The sequence below is a fragment of the Syngnathus leptorhynchus genome, chromosome 14, assembly GCF_054491065.1.
Source record: "Syngnathus leptorhynchus isolate UIUO chromosome 14, UIUO_Slep, whole genome shotgun sequence".
Classification (NCBI taxonomy): Eukaryota; Metazoa; Chordata; class Actinopteri; order Syngnathiformes; family Syngnathidae; genus Syngnathus; species Syngnathus leptorhynchus.
In genome coordinates, this window is record NC_141208.1 from 6481285 (window position 1) to 6495284 (window position 14000).

At 43.8% G+C, this 14000-nt stretch overlaps 2 protein-coding genes across 4 annotated transcripts; one reads left to right on the top strand and one right to left on the bottom strand.

The window, feature by feature from the left end:
- Window positions 1–423: 423 nt before the first annotated feature.
- On the bottom strand, window positions 424–13979 carry LOC147046296 (caytaxin-like). 3 transcript variants are annotated; one of them, XM_085930955.1, is made up of 17 exons: window positions 13897–13925; window positions 13643–13741; window positions 13503–13559; window positions 13296–13354; window positions 5601–6245; window positions 4759–4866; window positions 4557–4612; window positions 4272–4481; window positions 3690–3848; window positions 3430–3532; window positions 3225–3356; window positions 3063–3149; window positions 2902–3000; window positions 2788–2814; window positions 2670–2717; window positions 2408–2456; window positions 424–906 (listed from the first exon to the last, which is right to left on the bottom strand). In XM_085930955.1, exons 6-16 carry the CDS (start codon window positions 4833–4835, stop codon window positions 2417–2419), a joined length of 1038 nt encoding a protein of 345 aa, XP_085787081.1. In that variant the 5' UTR covers window positions 4836–4866; window positions 5601–6245; window positions 13296–13354; window positions 13503–13559; window positions 13643–13741; window positions 13897–13925; the 3' UTR covers window positions 424–906; window positions 2408–2416. The 3 variants fall into 3 exon arrangements, with proteins under 3 accessions (XP_085787081.1, XP_085787082.1, XP_085787080.1); XM_085930956.1 differs by having other exon boundaries at window positions 13503–13556; window positions 13897–13918; XM_085930954.1 differs by having other exon boundaries at window positions 13643–13979.
- Window positions 9967–12069, top strand: LOC147046297 (retinal homeobox protein Rx2-like). Its single transcript, XM_085930246.1, has 3 exons — window positions 9967–10273; window positions 11301–11551; window positions 11629–12069. The coding sequence occupies exons 1-3, from the start codon at window positions 9967–9969 to the stop codon at window positions 12067–12069; spliced, it is 999 nt and encodes a 332-aa protein (XP_085786372.1).
- Window positions 13980–14000: the final 21 nt, after the last annotated feature.

Below are 14000 nucleotides of genomic sequence, written 5' to 3' on the forward strand. Positions count from 1 at the left end.
GAGGCTGGATCTCATTTGCATTCAAGTCCAAAAATGTTTCCACCTTTTATGGAGGGTTCAGGGTCAGTGGGAATGTGGCACGTCTTAAAGCACTGCTTTGATATCAAGCTGCCATAAGATTTTAAATTTAAACTCAAGTGAATCAAAAAGTGTTTCAAGGGGAAAACCATCGAGGCGATTTTAGCGAGCTATATTTAGCTTCCTCGCCGTCACGTGCATTTCTAATATAACCGTGTGGATTTTGTGGTGGGAAGCCATGTGGCCGGCAGCCCGGGTGCGTCATGTCATGCCCACCTCTAAGGGGTCGTAAACAAGACAAATATCCTGTAGCTTGGAAAGAGTTGCTGACTAACGACGAGTTGCATGTCACAAAGTAGATTTATTTGATCCGCTGAGACATAACAACTATATCAGATTTATAACTTTGTCCAGGAAGTGTCAAATACGTTCTGGCAATGAGGCGAGTCAAGCATCACTACACGTGCAGCATGACAAGCATGTTTATTATACTTCCCCTTTTTAAATATTACAAACAGCATGTCACATTTTTATGACTTTTATCATCTTTGAAATGAGTTTCATTTGTTGACATCCGGCAAAAACGACGCAATAATGACAGAAAACAAACGGATTTATAGAAGCATGCCACTTTTGCATCGTCCGCAGAGGCTCCTAAGACATCATCACTGCAAATGAATCGACCACATAGCTTTCATAACAAAAATATGTAAGATTTTTTTTTTCTCCCTTCTGAAAAATATGTATACACAATCCCTTGATGCGAAGGAAGAGAGTAAAGCTTTTTAGTACAACCTTGACGGGATGTGAGTGACAAATGATTGTCTTGCATGTTTCACATCCAGTCTGGCCATCTCATCTCCGGCAATCTTCACCATCCTCAAAATGCTGCAATGCAAACACGGACAGTTTGTTTACACTTGAGGACTGCAACATTTGTTAAAACATCATAGCAAATGTTGCTTTCAAGGTGAAAATACACAGTGTCAGTATAAATAAATACTAGTGTCGGACACCCCTAGTGGTCTTATGCAGCAATGCAATGCAACATCATTGTTCCGCTAACCCTGATCTCATTAATAAGCTTCTTATTCCCTAAAGTTCCCTCAAAAAATTGTGAGTAAATAGATCCGAAATTACCCGCAATGGGATCATACGAAATGTTGCCTGTGACTTAATAATTGAAAGTGTGTCAATGCATCTCCCCCTGCTTGAACCCTGTCGAGCATTCCCAGACCAGCTGAAGGCTTAAGTGAAACGCTCCCGAATGGCGGGACGAGCACAGTGCAAATTTCCTGCGATTGCGTGGCACCCATATGCGACGCGGATCAATTTGCCGGCTCGGGTTGGCTCGGGGGCTCGCTGTTTAAAAATAGAACCTATCAGGTGTGTACAGGACAACTTAAAAAGATTAGCAGCTGTGCTTTATGTAACGCTGGCATCCTCAGGAAATATGAGGTGTGAGGATCATGTGACACGCACACACTCTCACACACACACACGCACACACACGGGGGCAGCATGTCACTTAGCACACTTTAAGTTAAGCCACAGAAAAGCAACCCAACAGAGCTATACTTCTTGGTTACCGATGAACGTGAACTGCTGAATGCTAACCAATATTTTATCATTTTGTCGAAGAATTATTAGAATTCTTACAGCTGGAATAAATTGGCAGGATTTATACAAGTTACAAAGTGATTGGATAACTACAGTATACCTTTTTCGAACGTCTCTCTCATTATGTAATTTTTTTAACTACACAACTGTAATACCATCTTTCAAGTTGTAATATTCTTGACTTTTATTAGCCTAGTTTATGATCCGCAAGTCATATGGTGGAGACGTGCCAGGGTGCAGTGCCTAAGGAGCGTGAAAGTCGTCAAAGTGCGTGTTTAGTGTCGTATCTGACTGTATGTTCATTCCCCGGCACAGCTGCTCCATTTCGCCAGCTACTTATAACACAGTATATCGGCATTCCTGAACCCAGAGCTCGCCCTTGCTGACATTATCAGCCCCTGACCCGACCCCGCACTCTTTATTGCAGCAACTATCAAACTGAGCATTCTATAACTATATTATACCGCCCCCTGGCGGCGAAAGTGCATAGACCAGAAGGAAGATTGAATTAAAATTATGACACTAAATCAGTCATGCTTTGCATTCTTTTAAATTGTTAATAATGTATGTTCATACGAAAAATCTTCAGAGTGCTATTTTCTTATTTAAAATACGTTGCAATGTCTTTGTTAGTGTTTTATTGGCAGCTAGAATGGAATATTGACATTTCACATCTTATTGTTGGCCATTATGTTGGTACTCAGAGAGGTTGGAAAAGTATGAGGAGCACACTAACATCACAAAGCAGTCACGTCACGCCAGCACTTACTTTTGAATCTCAGACGTCACGGCCAATCTCAGCCATTGTTGACTTCGGCCTGGAAGGGGGGGGGGAGGAAGAAAATGTCAGGGTCATTAGGACCATTACACTATTTAATCACCCGTAGCTTAGTTAAAGTGTCTTCCCCTCCTCCGATAGGGAATAATGCAGAGACAAATCATTTTGTTTCTTCGGTCATCGCTGTTTGATGAGCATGTCAAAATGTGTTCTGTGTGTGTGTGTGTGCATGTACAGTGAAGAATGAGGTCACCTCTCTTTAGGCGGCAGCGTGTTGGCGTTCTGCTGCTCTTGCTCCAGTCTGCATGGAAGCAAACACACGATCAATCTGTGCAGCTATTACTAAATGGCATCTTTGCACAGAAACTCACTTGGCTTTTATCTTCTCGTCATCGTACCTGAAGAGGTGGAGGACATAAGCGGGTTAAAACAAAGCCAGCGTTAAGTGATGCAGATGTTGTTGTTTGGTTTGGGAGGCTACTCACTGCTGCACGCACTCGGGCACCTGCACATGCTCCATGGGGATGAGCAGGCTCAGCTCGTCCAGCGTGTGCACGTAGCGGATCTTGCTCAGGAACTTCACGCTATGGCACGGATTGAATGTTGCAAGAAATTTGGAAAAACACTTTTATAAAAAGTCACCGACCTGATGAAAGGTCTGGAGATGGCCAGGATGGTGCGGATGAACCACGTCGGGTGAACAATGATCAGACATTTGAGGTTCTTCCTCAATCTGGCAGGAGAATTTATTTAAAAATATTTCAGCATCACTTAATCGTTTGATGAGCACACGACCCAACAGTCTTACTTCCTATCAATCATCTGGTAGCATCTCTTCAACCAGCCGATGCCGGGCATCTTCCTGCGTGGCGTGGCTCCATTCAGGTAGACGATCATGTAGTCGTCGGCCACCAGCAGTTCTAGGCTGCTCACTACGTACCTGAACACACACAAACACACGCAAGTGAGTGAACAGTCGGCGAGTTTATGACCAAATTTCCCAAAGGACCTACAAGAAGAGGTTCTCCATGATGTACGAGTAGTCGTCACAGCTGCTGTCTGGGAGGTGGCAGGCTGCAAACACTATGATGGCATTCAGGCCTTCTCCATAATAGCCTGAAAGAGGGGGGGGGGGGGGGGGGTGACCAATAACCGTTCCATTAGGGTTTCTAATTCTTTTTTCCATTTTTTTTTTACTGATTCTGGAATGACAGGACATGTGGAAGGACATCAAGCGACACAACGACGGCTCAATGGCAAGCTGACCACTCACCCCCGTGTGTGACCACCCTGAGGTACGGCCTGATGACCTGCATGTCGATGCGCTGCTCTTGGTCACCGATGATGACTGTTCTCCACAGGCGGCCCGACGAGTCCCTCTCCTCCTCGCCTTCGCCCGGGAGACACTTGGCGCTGGCCACTGGGGTGTCGTCTGGATAGAAACGAGAAGTGAGCGTTACCGGCTAGCCTGACCTTGATTCATATTATTACACTAAATATATCTTTTGTTAAATCTATTTGTGTCTTTGGTGTAAACTATATATCTTTTTTATATTGAGCATTTTATTAGACTATATTTACCTAATACGTCATCTTATTTTTAGAATAAAGTGTAATCGCTCATCCACTACAGTAGGTTATTCAGCAGATTCATATTTCCTTTTTTTGGTGTTAAGATACAATTTTATTTTTGTAACAATTTTCATCGACAAATTATATTATTTATTGCCATGGCGGAGAGTTGGGGTTGAGAGGGGGGAAAATATTTTCTTATTCCTGGGGGCCCATAGAGGAAAATAATTGATCAGCACTGTACTAGACGACATATTGTTTTACATTGTGCTTTTCCACTCACCTTCCCACTCCAGTTCATTCCCGTTATTGGCAAAGTCCAGCGAGTCGGTGTCGTCGGGGGTCTCGATGTCATCCACATTGATGTCCAGGTCGTCTGAGAGCAGCGAGCCCTCGCTGTGTTCCAGCGACAGGTTCATGTCAGGGGCGGTCAGCGTGCGTCGCTTGGACTGGTCCCCGGTGGAGCCTCCCACATTCAGACTACTGGGGGGGTCTGAGCCACAAAGCCGCTAAGGTAAATGTTACAAGGCATATAAACAAGACAAAAGCATGTCAATGGGTTACATACTGGTAGTCCTGTTGTCCGTCAGGCCACACGAGGAATCGCCATCTTCTGGGAGAGGCCTGAGGGGGATATGCAAAGTAAAGGACACAGCATTAGGTACACCTTGTCACCTACTGTACTGCATGCCTTGAGAAAAGAATTAAAGTCATTCTGGGAGACATCACCTTATTCATTTGAACTCTCAAAAGGACATTCAAGCAGTTACCTGGGGAAGTCCTCATCCTGCCACTCGTCCTTCACCTCCATGCTGTCCATGCGTAAAGTGGCCTCGGCTGTCCCCATGGCGTCTGCAGCTTTGTTGAGAATTGGCTCGCTGAGTTTGAAAAATACACAAAACAGCATTGATCATAATGGGATATATTCAACTATTGTTTTTGATGTATTTTTTTTTTCATTTATGTCTTTGATACATTTTATGACAGTCAACAGGATTGTATTTGATAGGAGACTGCATATGCATCACGTGTCAATAATATAAGGGGAGGGGGGGGGGCGAGTTTATTGTACAGTCCATTTGTTCACTGGTTTGAAAATGATGTGACACACACAGACGCACACACAGAAAACAAGAAACAGCAGCAGCTATATGACTAAAAGGCCTTCTGGCAAGAAAATGCTGCCCGCATTTTGATCAGATTCAAAATGGAGGTGGCGGATTGCATTTTATAACTCATTAAGGGGATCGGGGGTCAAAGGTTAAAAGAAACCATTATCGCGAACATGCCCCGCAGCAGGAGAATGATGACGACAATATGTCAATAGAGCAATGCTGAGTGACGCTCAAAGCAAAATTCAATAAACAGCCATTAAAGAAAAAAAAAAAAACATGCAGGACTGCAATATAAGGCCAGTTTGGATGCATACGACTTTTCAAAGTTTACAAGATCCAATAAAAGGCTTCAATGTTTATCAAAACATGGAGGTGAACTTCACTGAAGACGGCAAAACATATTTATGAAAATGTGTATCATCTTAAGTGAAACCTCTCTAATCCGTTACTCAAACACAACAAACGACATCGGCGGGCTGCTGCGTGCGTTTACTCACTTAGAAGACAATTGCCCGTGTGATGCGATGACAACAATGCGCCTTCAAAGACGGCCGAGCATCCCCGGCTGGTGGGGGAGAGTGTCTGGGAGCGGTCCTTTTTACAAACGGGAACAGCCAGCTGTTAAATCCATGCTAGCTGACATCGCTACTTTTTGGATGACCCCCCAAAAAAAGAGCAGGAAAAAAAATTCTTCTGTTTATCACCTCTGCGTAGTATCCTCTCTGCTAAAGCCACACCTCCTGTAATCCTGCAATGATGATGTCATCCGTATGCTGGTTATGTAATCAAACCAGCCTCCTCTTTAGAACTGAATGGCTCCAGGATAGCACGTTTCTCCCTTCTCTTCTTCGTCACGTTCCTTCAATTCATCATCGGGTGTGTTTATTTTTAAAATGTACTCACGCACTGGCCAGTGTGGAGGTTTCCACTCTGCTGTTTCCAGGCAACCGTATCCTCCTCTTCATCCTCCCTCAGCATCCCTTTTAAGCTCTGTCACTCTTCCTGCTGCCGCACGTTAACATTCTTCCTCTCGCTCACCCGCCCTTCTTTCATCACAGTGCACTAAGCTCTCAGGGCAGTGAGTTAGTGTTTGGACAAATAGTGCTGTTTTCAAGGCTTGTCATGTCCTAATGATTGCTTTGCTGGAATTGACAAGAAAATGACATGAATTAAAAACGATTGCTTTTAAACGCTTTTAAAATTAAAACATTCAGCCCGAACAATAAAAAATAAAACACATTGAACCTAAAAACAATTTAGCTTGTCCTAAAAAAATATAATTCGACAGAATTCTATTCTGTCTGCATAGGCAGCACCGCTTTGAAGTCGCCACTGGAGGGCGCTATGCTGCGTGTGAAGTTGTAAAGGGCCCAGTGTCCAAAGCTGCCGCCCCTAATGTTTCCTTTCCAATGTTCCCACCCTGCCTCCGTTAAATCAGTTAGTGAAGATTCCGATAAAAGAGCTGCTCTCGACAGTTTTGCCGAGGTGTAGCGGAGTGTGAAGACAAACTATGACCTAAATGTGCATTAAGCGTGGATTAGCACACACGATTAGATGAACTCGCCCTAAGAAAGCACATACACACACACAGGTGCACACCCACACGCACAAACACAGTGCATGGGCCACCAGGGGGCAGTATAATACATACAAACATACAAGTACTTTAGGGATAACACAGAAGTTGCAATAATGTTGAAGTGCAAATAACAGACAAATAATATATTGTTTGCCTGTGAGTATTGCGATATTATCTGTCTACATGTGTTGCACCACTGGTTGTGTTTAAGAATAACTTTCAAGGTTTGCTGCCAAAATATACCTCCACTTCTGCATATCTGTTGGCTGCCTCAGATCAGTGAACCAGAAGCTACTTTTTTTTACTTTATGTACGGCATTTTCTACAGAGCTGTGGTGGTTTCAAAGTTCTCCAGAAATAAAGTTGAGTTGAGGAGTCTGTCCAACCTTCTATTCATTTGAAATCCAAGAATTTATTCCTTCATTAGTCCATCCGTCTGTACTCACATTGTGTACTCAATTCAAGCCAAAGATCAGACAGTTATTTCCAAAGGTTTAACTTTGTGTTGACAACAACAGCAAAGTGGCGGTGCGTGTTAAACGGCGTGCACTTCCTGCGCTGTGCACCGCGTCATGACATCAACGGATGCTGCGCGGCTTAAGGGGCGGCTTTTTGGTGTCGTTTATTTTATTTGGGCTCGAATTAGCCGAGGGCCAGAGAAGATCGGATTAGTTTCAAACGGGACCGTTCAGCCAGGTGCTCCCGTGTCAGGATGTCGCTGTTTAAACGGGCCTCTTAGCCCAGTGCACTTTAAAACAATAACTTACTTAATCACATTAACGTCTCCTGTCGCTACGCTGACGTCAGATTTTCGGTGGCAGGGGTTCAAACCGAACCTTCGTTAAACAAGCTTTAATTTTCCACAGATAAGAGACTCAAAGGACGAAATTAAAGTGTAAAATGAACGTAGGAGCAGTTCAGGAGAACAAGTAAGGTTATCTAATTTCTTACACAGACACCTTTGCTTTTTTTAAAGCCCAAAAATTCTCCAAAATGTCGATAAACAGTCAATATATATATATAATGTTCAGGGGAAATATCAGAAAATATCCAAAAGTTAATTATCTGGGTGGGGGTTCAAACATATTTCAGGAAGGTGGGGGTCAATGCCCCCGGGATGCTCCCCTCTATCTCTGCCAGTGCCACAAAAGCGCTAAATAAATTGTAGCCACCCGCTTATTCCCTGTGCCCTTTGAACTTTTAATAACACTCGCCTTATGTCAGGTCACTTTTCTCAGCAGCTCACATGTATTACACAGTGATTGATAGATTGATGGATTGATCGCGAGAATGATTGACAGAGCTAGGCGCAGTGAATTACATAAATACTGTATATTGTCTCATAACCTAAATTCAGAATGTAAACGGTACTTTCATTTGTACATTAAAATAAATGACATAGAAAAATAGCTGCACACTGATGAGTGATATTCAAATAAATCAAATGTGTAAATTAAATGTAAAGGCCAAAATGAAACCACTGTGTAAAGGACAGCAGCAGTCGACGTAATGTTGAAGGGTTTGTCTTAGAGCAGAAACAATCCTGTCTGCAATAAGGGAGCCTAAGCTGGATGAATGCAGGAAGGGTTTTAACCCCTTTGCCCATTTTGGCAAACTAAAAGATTAAAAGATAAAGTGGCAGAAAAGCTCTCAAGGTTTCTTAAACGCTCACCAAACAACTTGGCCTGCTGCGTCACCTTGGAAAATGTATGCTAAGTATGTTCCATCAGAAAAGCTAAAAGCATTTCAATGTCACGGACAGAATATTATTTTCGAGCAGTATAGACGATGGATGGATGGATACAATTATAATGAGGCAAAAGGACTGCTCACTATAATTTGGTCAACTATTGCATGACAATTTTGTTAAAAATCATAAACAAATAATAAATAATAGATATTTATATATGACAGCTTTCAGGTAGTAAGCCCTCCCCGCCATCATCTTCCTGTTCCCCATCCCCCTTTCTTTTTCCTGCCTTGCTTCCTTCCCTCCTTTCTTCTTCCCCCGTTCCCTTGCAAGCTGACACAGCGCCTTTCCGCCATTAGCCGCTTTGTGGCTAATAGGATGTGGCGGGCTTAAAGTGTCATCTGATAAAACTAAGATGCTTGGTAGCTACACGGCGCCCGCTTAACCAATTTGCACTCAATTAGGATAATGGTGGGGGAAACAAGCAAAGAGGGACAGCTTTAATATATTAATGTGATAACATGATTATCAATTTCGCTCACCAATGACTCGCTAGGTGTCACTACTGACTCTGTGACGTTTGCGTGAGATCGAAATGATTACAATCGCCTGTATTCATTGCTGTTGTCAAACAGATGGTTTCAATGTTTACAAATATATATCGCATTAAATAAGAGGGCATGTAACATTCATGATGAATGTTTGTCATGAAACAGTGATTCCAATTTTGAATCGTCATAAAATCGGTGGCTAACCGTCGCCAGTCATTCAAACTCAGCTCAAGAGTCTTTCCACTTGCTATGGATTCACATTTAAAAAATAATTATTTTCTTCTGGAGGAACTTTTAAAATGGTTCCATTTGGCACGCAATATGACAGGAGGGTGTTGGTCAGAAATAATCGAAAAGGGAAATGATTCGGGGGTGTTTCCAGCGGCTAAGCATTGAAGTTAAAAGTCCATCCATCTCTTGTGTCTCTGGAGTGCGTAATGAAGGGATTAGCGCGCAACTCTCGCTTAATGGCCTTTATCTTGTGCACAATGGCTTTTTTGAAAGAAAGTTTTGTCAAGGCTTCATTAGCGACGGCCTCCGACTGGGCCCTGAATGTGGCGCGCATTTGGAGCAATTACTTGGGCAGAAAACAACTGTCAGTCATTCTTAAAGGGGAAGGATCCCAATTAATATACCTCTTAATCCCTCCACCGTTTGTCTTCCTTTTTGCCGTCTATTGTGTGTGTGTGTGTGTGTTTTTTTTCCAGAGAGTTTGGTTTGGCGGTGGAAAACGGGATGCCGTCATCACATTTGCTCACTTGGTGGGGAGGCGTGGGGGATTTGGAGGACTTAAGGTGGAGCAACAAGTGCCACTCGCAAGCGGATAGCGTTGAGTAGACCACTTCATACTACGGGGCCATGTCCAGTCTCTGACCGGAAGCAAAAGTAAACAAGATCTCGACTTGTTTCTTGGACTGTTCAATGGTTACTTCTTGCAGGAAGATAAACATGTCCATCTATCGGGGTTTGGCAGCGGAAAGCGCAAAGTGATCTGAGCGTCCATCCGCTTTCCCACCACCGGAAGCACCCACGTAAAGGCTCGGATGTATTTGTCAATGGATACCCTGGCAATGGTGGAAGATGCTTGCCTGGACAACTATGACATGGCAAAAGGCGCCGCCGGGTCTAGCAGCGGGGGCAAAGTGCACAGCATCGATGTCATCCTGGGCTTCGCCAAGGAACAGGACTCTCTGCTCCAGCACCACACCGCCCGCGACCACCATCACCACCAGCAAGATGACGACCATAGGCAGAAGGCCACGCGGCAAGACTCGCAACTTTCCGACAAGCACGACCCGTATGGGCATCTTTCAGAATTGGCCGATAACTCCCAACATTCATCCTATCATGGTGAGCCACGACAAAGGAATCAAAGTCGTGATTTTACATTAAACCAGGCGGGAAGATCGTAGTGCAAATAAATCTAAGAACAAAAGTTCTGAGACCCAATTGGTCTACTGGAATATTTGAAAATGAAAAAAAGTCAAATACTGTAAATGTAAAATTTAAAATATATTTGCTTTCAGACTTTTAAGAAATGCGATAATTTCCCAAAACATTTTTGTATGATTTTCAACAAAGGTGAAAACCTTTGACTCTAGTGCCAAAAGTTTAAAGAAATAAACACTTTTTAAATATGAAATTGATGTGATAGTCTGTATAAAAAATTTCTCCATTTGTAACTAAAGTTATTATTCGATCATTGTACGGTGGACAAGCTGTAGTAGAAACAGTGCGGAATAACGAATCCTGCAGAACGACAACATGTCAAAAGTATTCAAAATTCTAGAAAAAAGTCAATTCTTTTAAAATTCTCATTAGCTATTTTCCGTTTGGCTGTGAGAAGTCATGGTTCTCCTGCCGTACAGTGAAGCATGTTATGTTCATCACTATCAAGCCCATTTTAGCATGTTAGCTTTCAAGTGTGCCAATTAATTGCCCACCCCCATTTTACGTGTGACATGCTCATGAAAAAAAACAACAAAAAAGATATATCCAAAACCCTGCCGTTAAAGATATGCTATACCCAATTGTTCCAAAAACTGTATCCTGATGGCCTAATTAACCTTATGTGCTACATTATGTCATCATCACAAGCCTTGTCTTAAAACATAGTTTTAAGAGGACACAATGCGGACTGCATGGAAGGATTAAACTGGGACTTAACTGGTAGGTAGCATCTGTTCCTGTGGGATTACCTTAAGGGAGGAATTCAGTGAAAGATGTCATGTCACTTGGGGCTCACCGAGACCCCCCGTGGTATGGACCCACCACCAAGGACATCAGTGGGATTTCACTACTCTATGCACCTAGACCTTATGTTCAGAGGTGCTTGGCAGAAACTGTTGGGTTATTCAAATCTAAACGATCTTTTCAGAGTCAGACATGTTCTGCGCTGACAAGTGCGACGGAGAGGTGAGTAGCATGCCAAAGGACCTAGCTGAGGACTCCCCCAAAGGCATGGTGGAGGAAGAGCACAACAAGAAGAAGCACCGCAGGAACCGGACCACCTTCACTACCTACCAACTACATGAGCTGGAGCGCGCCTTCGAGAAGTCCCACTACCCGGATGTCTACAGCCGTGAGGAGCTGGCCATGAAAGTCAACCTGCCCGAGGTGCGGGTGCAGGTAGGGACTAATTTTAAGTAAAAGTGACACACGAGTTCCCACTGGTCCCAATAAGTGAGCTTCATGTCTATGTGCAGGTGTGGTTCCAGAACCGTCGCGCCAAATGGCGACGTCAGGAGAAGATGGACTCCACCACTATGAAGCTGCACGACTCTCCCATGCTTTCTTTCAATCGGGCCCCGATGGCGCCCGGCGTGGGGTCGGCGGCCAACCCCATGCCCCTGGACCCCTGGCTCACCTCGCCCATCCCCAACGCTACGCCTATGCACACTATCCCGGGCTTCATGGGCTCGCCGCAGGGCCTGCAGCCGGCCTACTCGGGCCAAGGCTTTCTCGGCGGACCAGCCGGCCTGGTACAAAGCATGCAGCCCATGGGGGGGCCACCGCCGTACCAGTGTCCACCTAGCTTCAATGACAAATTCCCCATGGAGGATGACAGGAGCTCCAGTATCGCCGCACTCAGGATGAAGGCCAAAGAGCACATTCAATCCATGGACAAAATCTGGCAACACATGTGATCCTCCTTTTTTGATTTCTTTTTCCTGGGTGGCTATAGGGAAGGTTTACAAACTATGGTGACTACATACAGGGACTGTGGATGGTTTCTTACCCATTGATTGGTGGACATATTTACATGTAGACCAAAGGGTGGGGTGGGGTCTACAGTTTTGAGCATATCTGGATGGAGCCTTTTCATTTTGCTCACTACAAGTACCAGATGGAAATGGGACTAATGTAAATATATATATTTTTTAATCGTATAAGTTCGAGATGGCAACTAAACATTTTTTTGCATCTGCACTGAATACAGATTAGACATTTCTATATACAGTATATATTAAAAAAAAAAAAAGTATAAAAACGTTGGCCTCATTAGTTGCACGTGGGTGGGGCATGCGGGCAGAATTTGGTGAGTCAAATACAAGCCGGAAAAGACAAGAGGGGGCCCTGTTTTTGTAGACATGCGCCCGTGAACTAAGCACAGTTTTCTTGTCGTGCCAGGCAGGCCCAGTTTAGACACTCAGATTGACTTGAATTGCAGCATTTGTACTTTCTTTACCATTTTGGTGGCACGCACAGCAATACGACAAGAGGAAACCTGCTGCAAAGTTAAAGAGTGTAATCCGGCCACTCAGAGGCTAATTTAAACAGACAAGCCTGCCTCTTAACACCTAATTACTACTTTTAAAGCGATTAAGTCCAGATCTTCAGTCATAGACGGAATGTCCTCAGTTGCCCCAGAATAAAAAAGCCTTTTCATGACCTGATTCTCATCCAACAACCCTTTTAAATTGTTGTTTAAATGTGATTATCGTTCATCGCTTAGATGATCTTTCAAATGACAAAAACATGCATGGACATGTTTCAATGCTTTCGAGTTGTAAGTCAAGTCTTTAAAAAACAACAACATTAAAGTTACAGTAGCTCCACTGTAAGACTTGTTTTTCTTGACTCGGCTGCTCTTAATGAGAGGCAGCGTACAATGGGTGGGATGGCAGTCCACCAAGGATATTTGCCAGGCTGTTAGGCAGATGAGGCTCCACTCCATCAGGCTCAAGAGGGGGTGTCACAGGAAATCCCACCCCCACCCTCCCCCTCGTCAAGCCGGCCCACTAATTGACCTCCGATAAACTTCAAATATCAACTTATAATAAGTTATATCAGTCCTGGAACTTTTGTTTGTGCACTGAGACTCAATATAAAACAATCAACAGAGAATGAAGTAATGTCAGCGTCATATTACCTGCATCGTCCGGACAAATGGCCGTCTTGTTAGGGACGGAGCTTATGTGGCATTTTAGTCTACCAAGTTGAAGAGCGAATGTGGGGAAAAAACAGAAAAATTAAAACCATTAATTTATCAACATGTATATGTGATGTCAAGACACATTTATGAGATTGAAAAGTTGCCTTTTTCTTTTTAAAAACAATATTCAAAAGATTAACATACTTGGAAGCAGAAGGAAGTTTCCTATTTGAGCATCAACACGGCATCCACAGGATCCTACTATTAAGAGAAAGAACGAGGATTAGAAAAAAAAAAAAAGAGTCAAGAGTGGTCTAAAATTAGTGAGAACTCCATGAACGCACCTTAATTTAGCAACAGGGCCCAGTTCAATGGGCATTAATGACGCGCGCGGTGATGTTATTTGCTCGGTCGAGCGTGAGACGGGGCTCCGCTTAACAGGCCTGCAAGCAGACGGGGTCCGCGGTGGAAATAATAAGGGAATAAAGCGGAATTAATCAGGTTTGATGCAGAGCACCTCTCAAAGGGGGACACCGGTTGACATAATTGGGGATCACTCGGGAGGGCAGGGAGCGCTTGAAGGGTTGGCGCCACTTACATTTCTGCTGTCCAGTCCCCCCCCTCCACGATTCTAGAGGCTGCAAAAAGTATTATCATGGAGCTATGGACAAAATACAAACGAAACAAACGGAAACAGTCAAC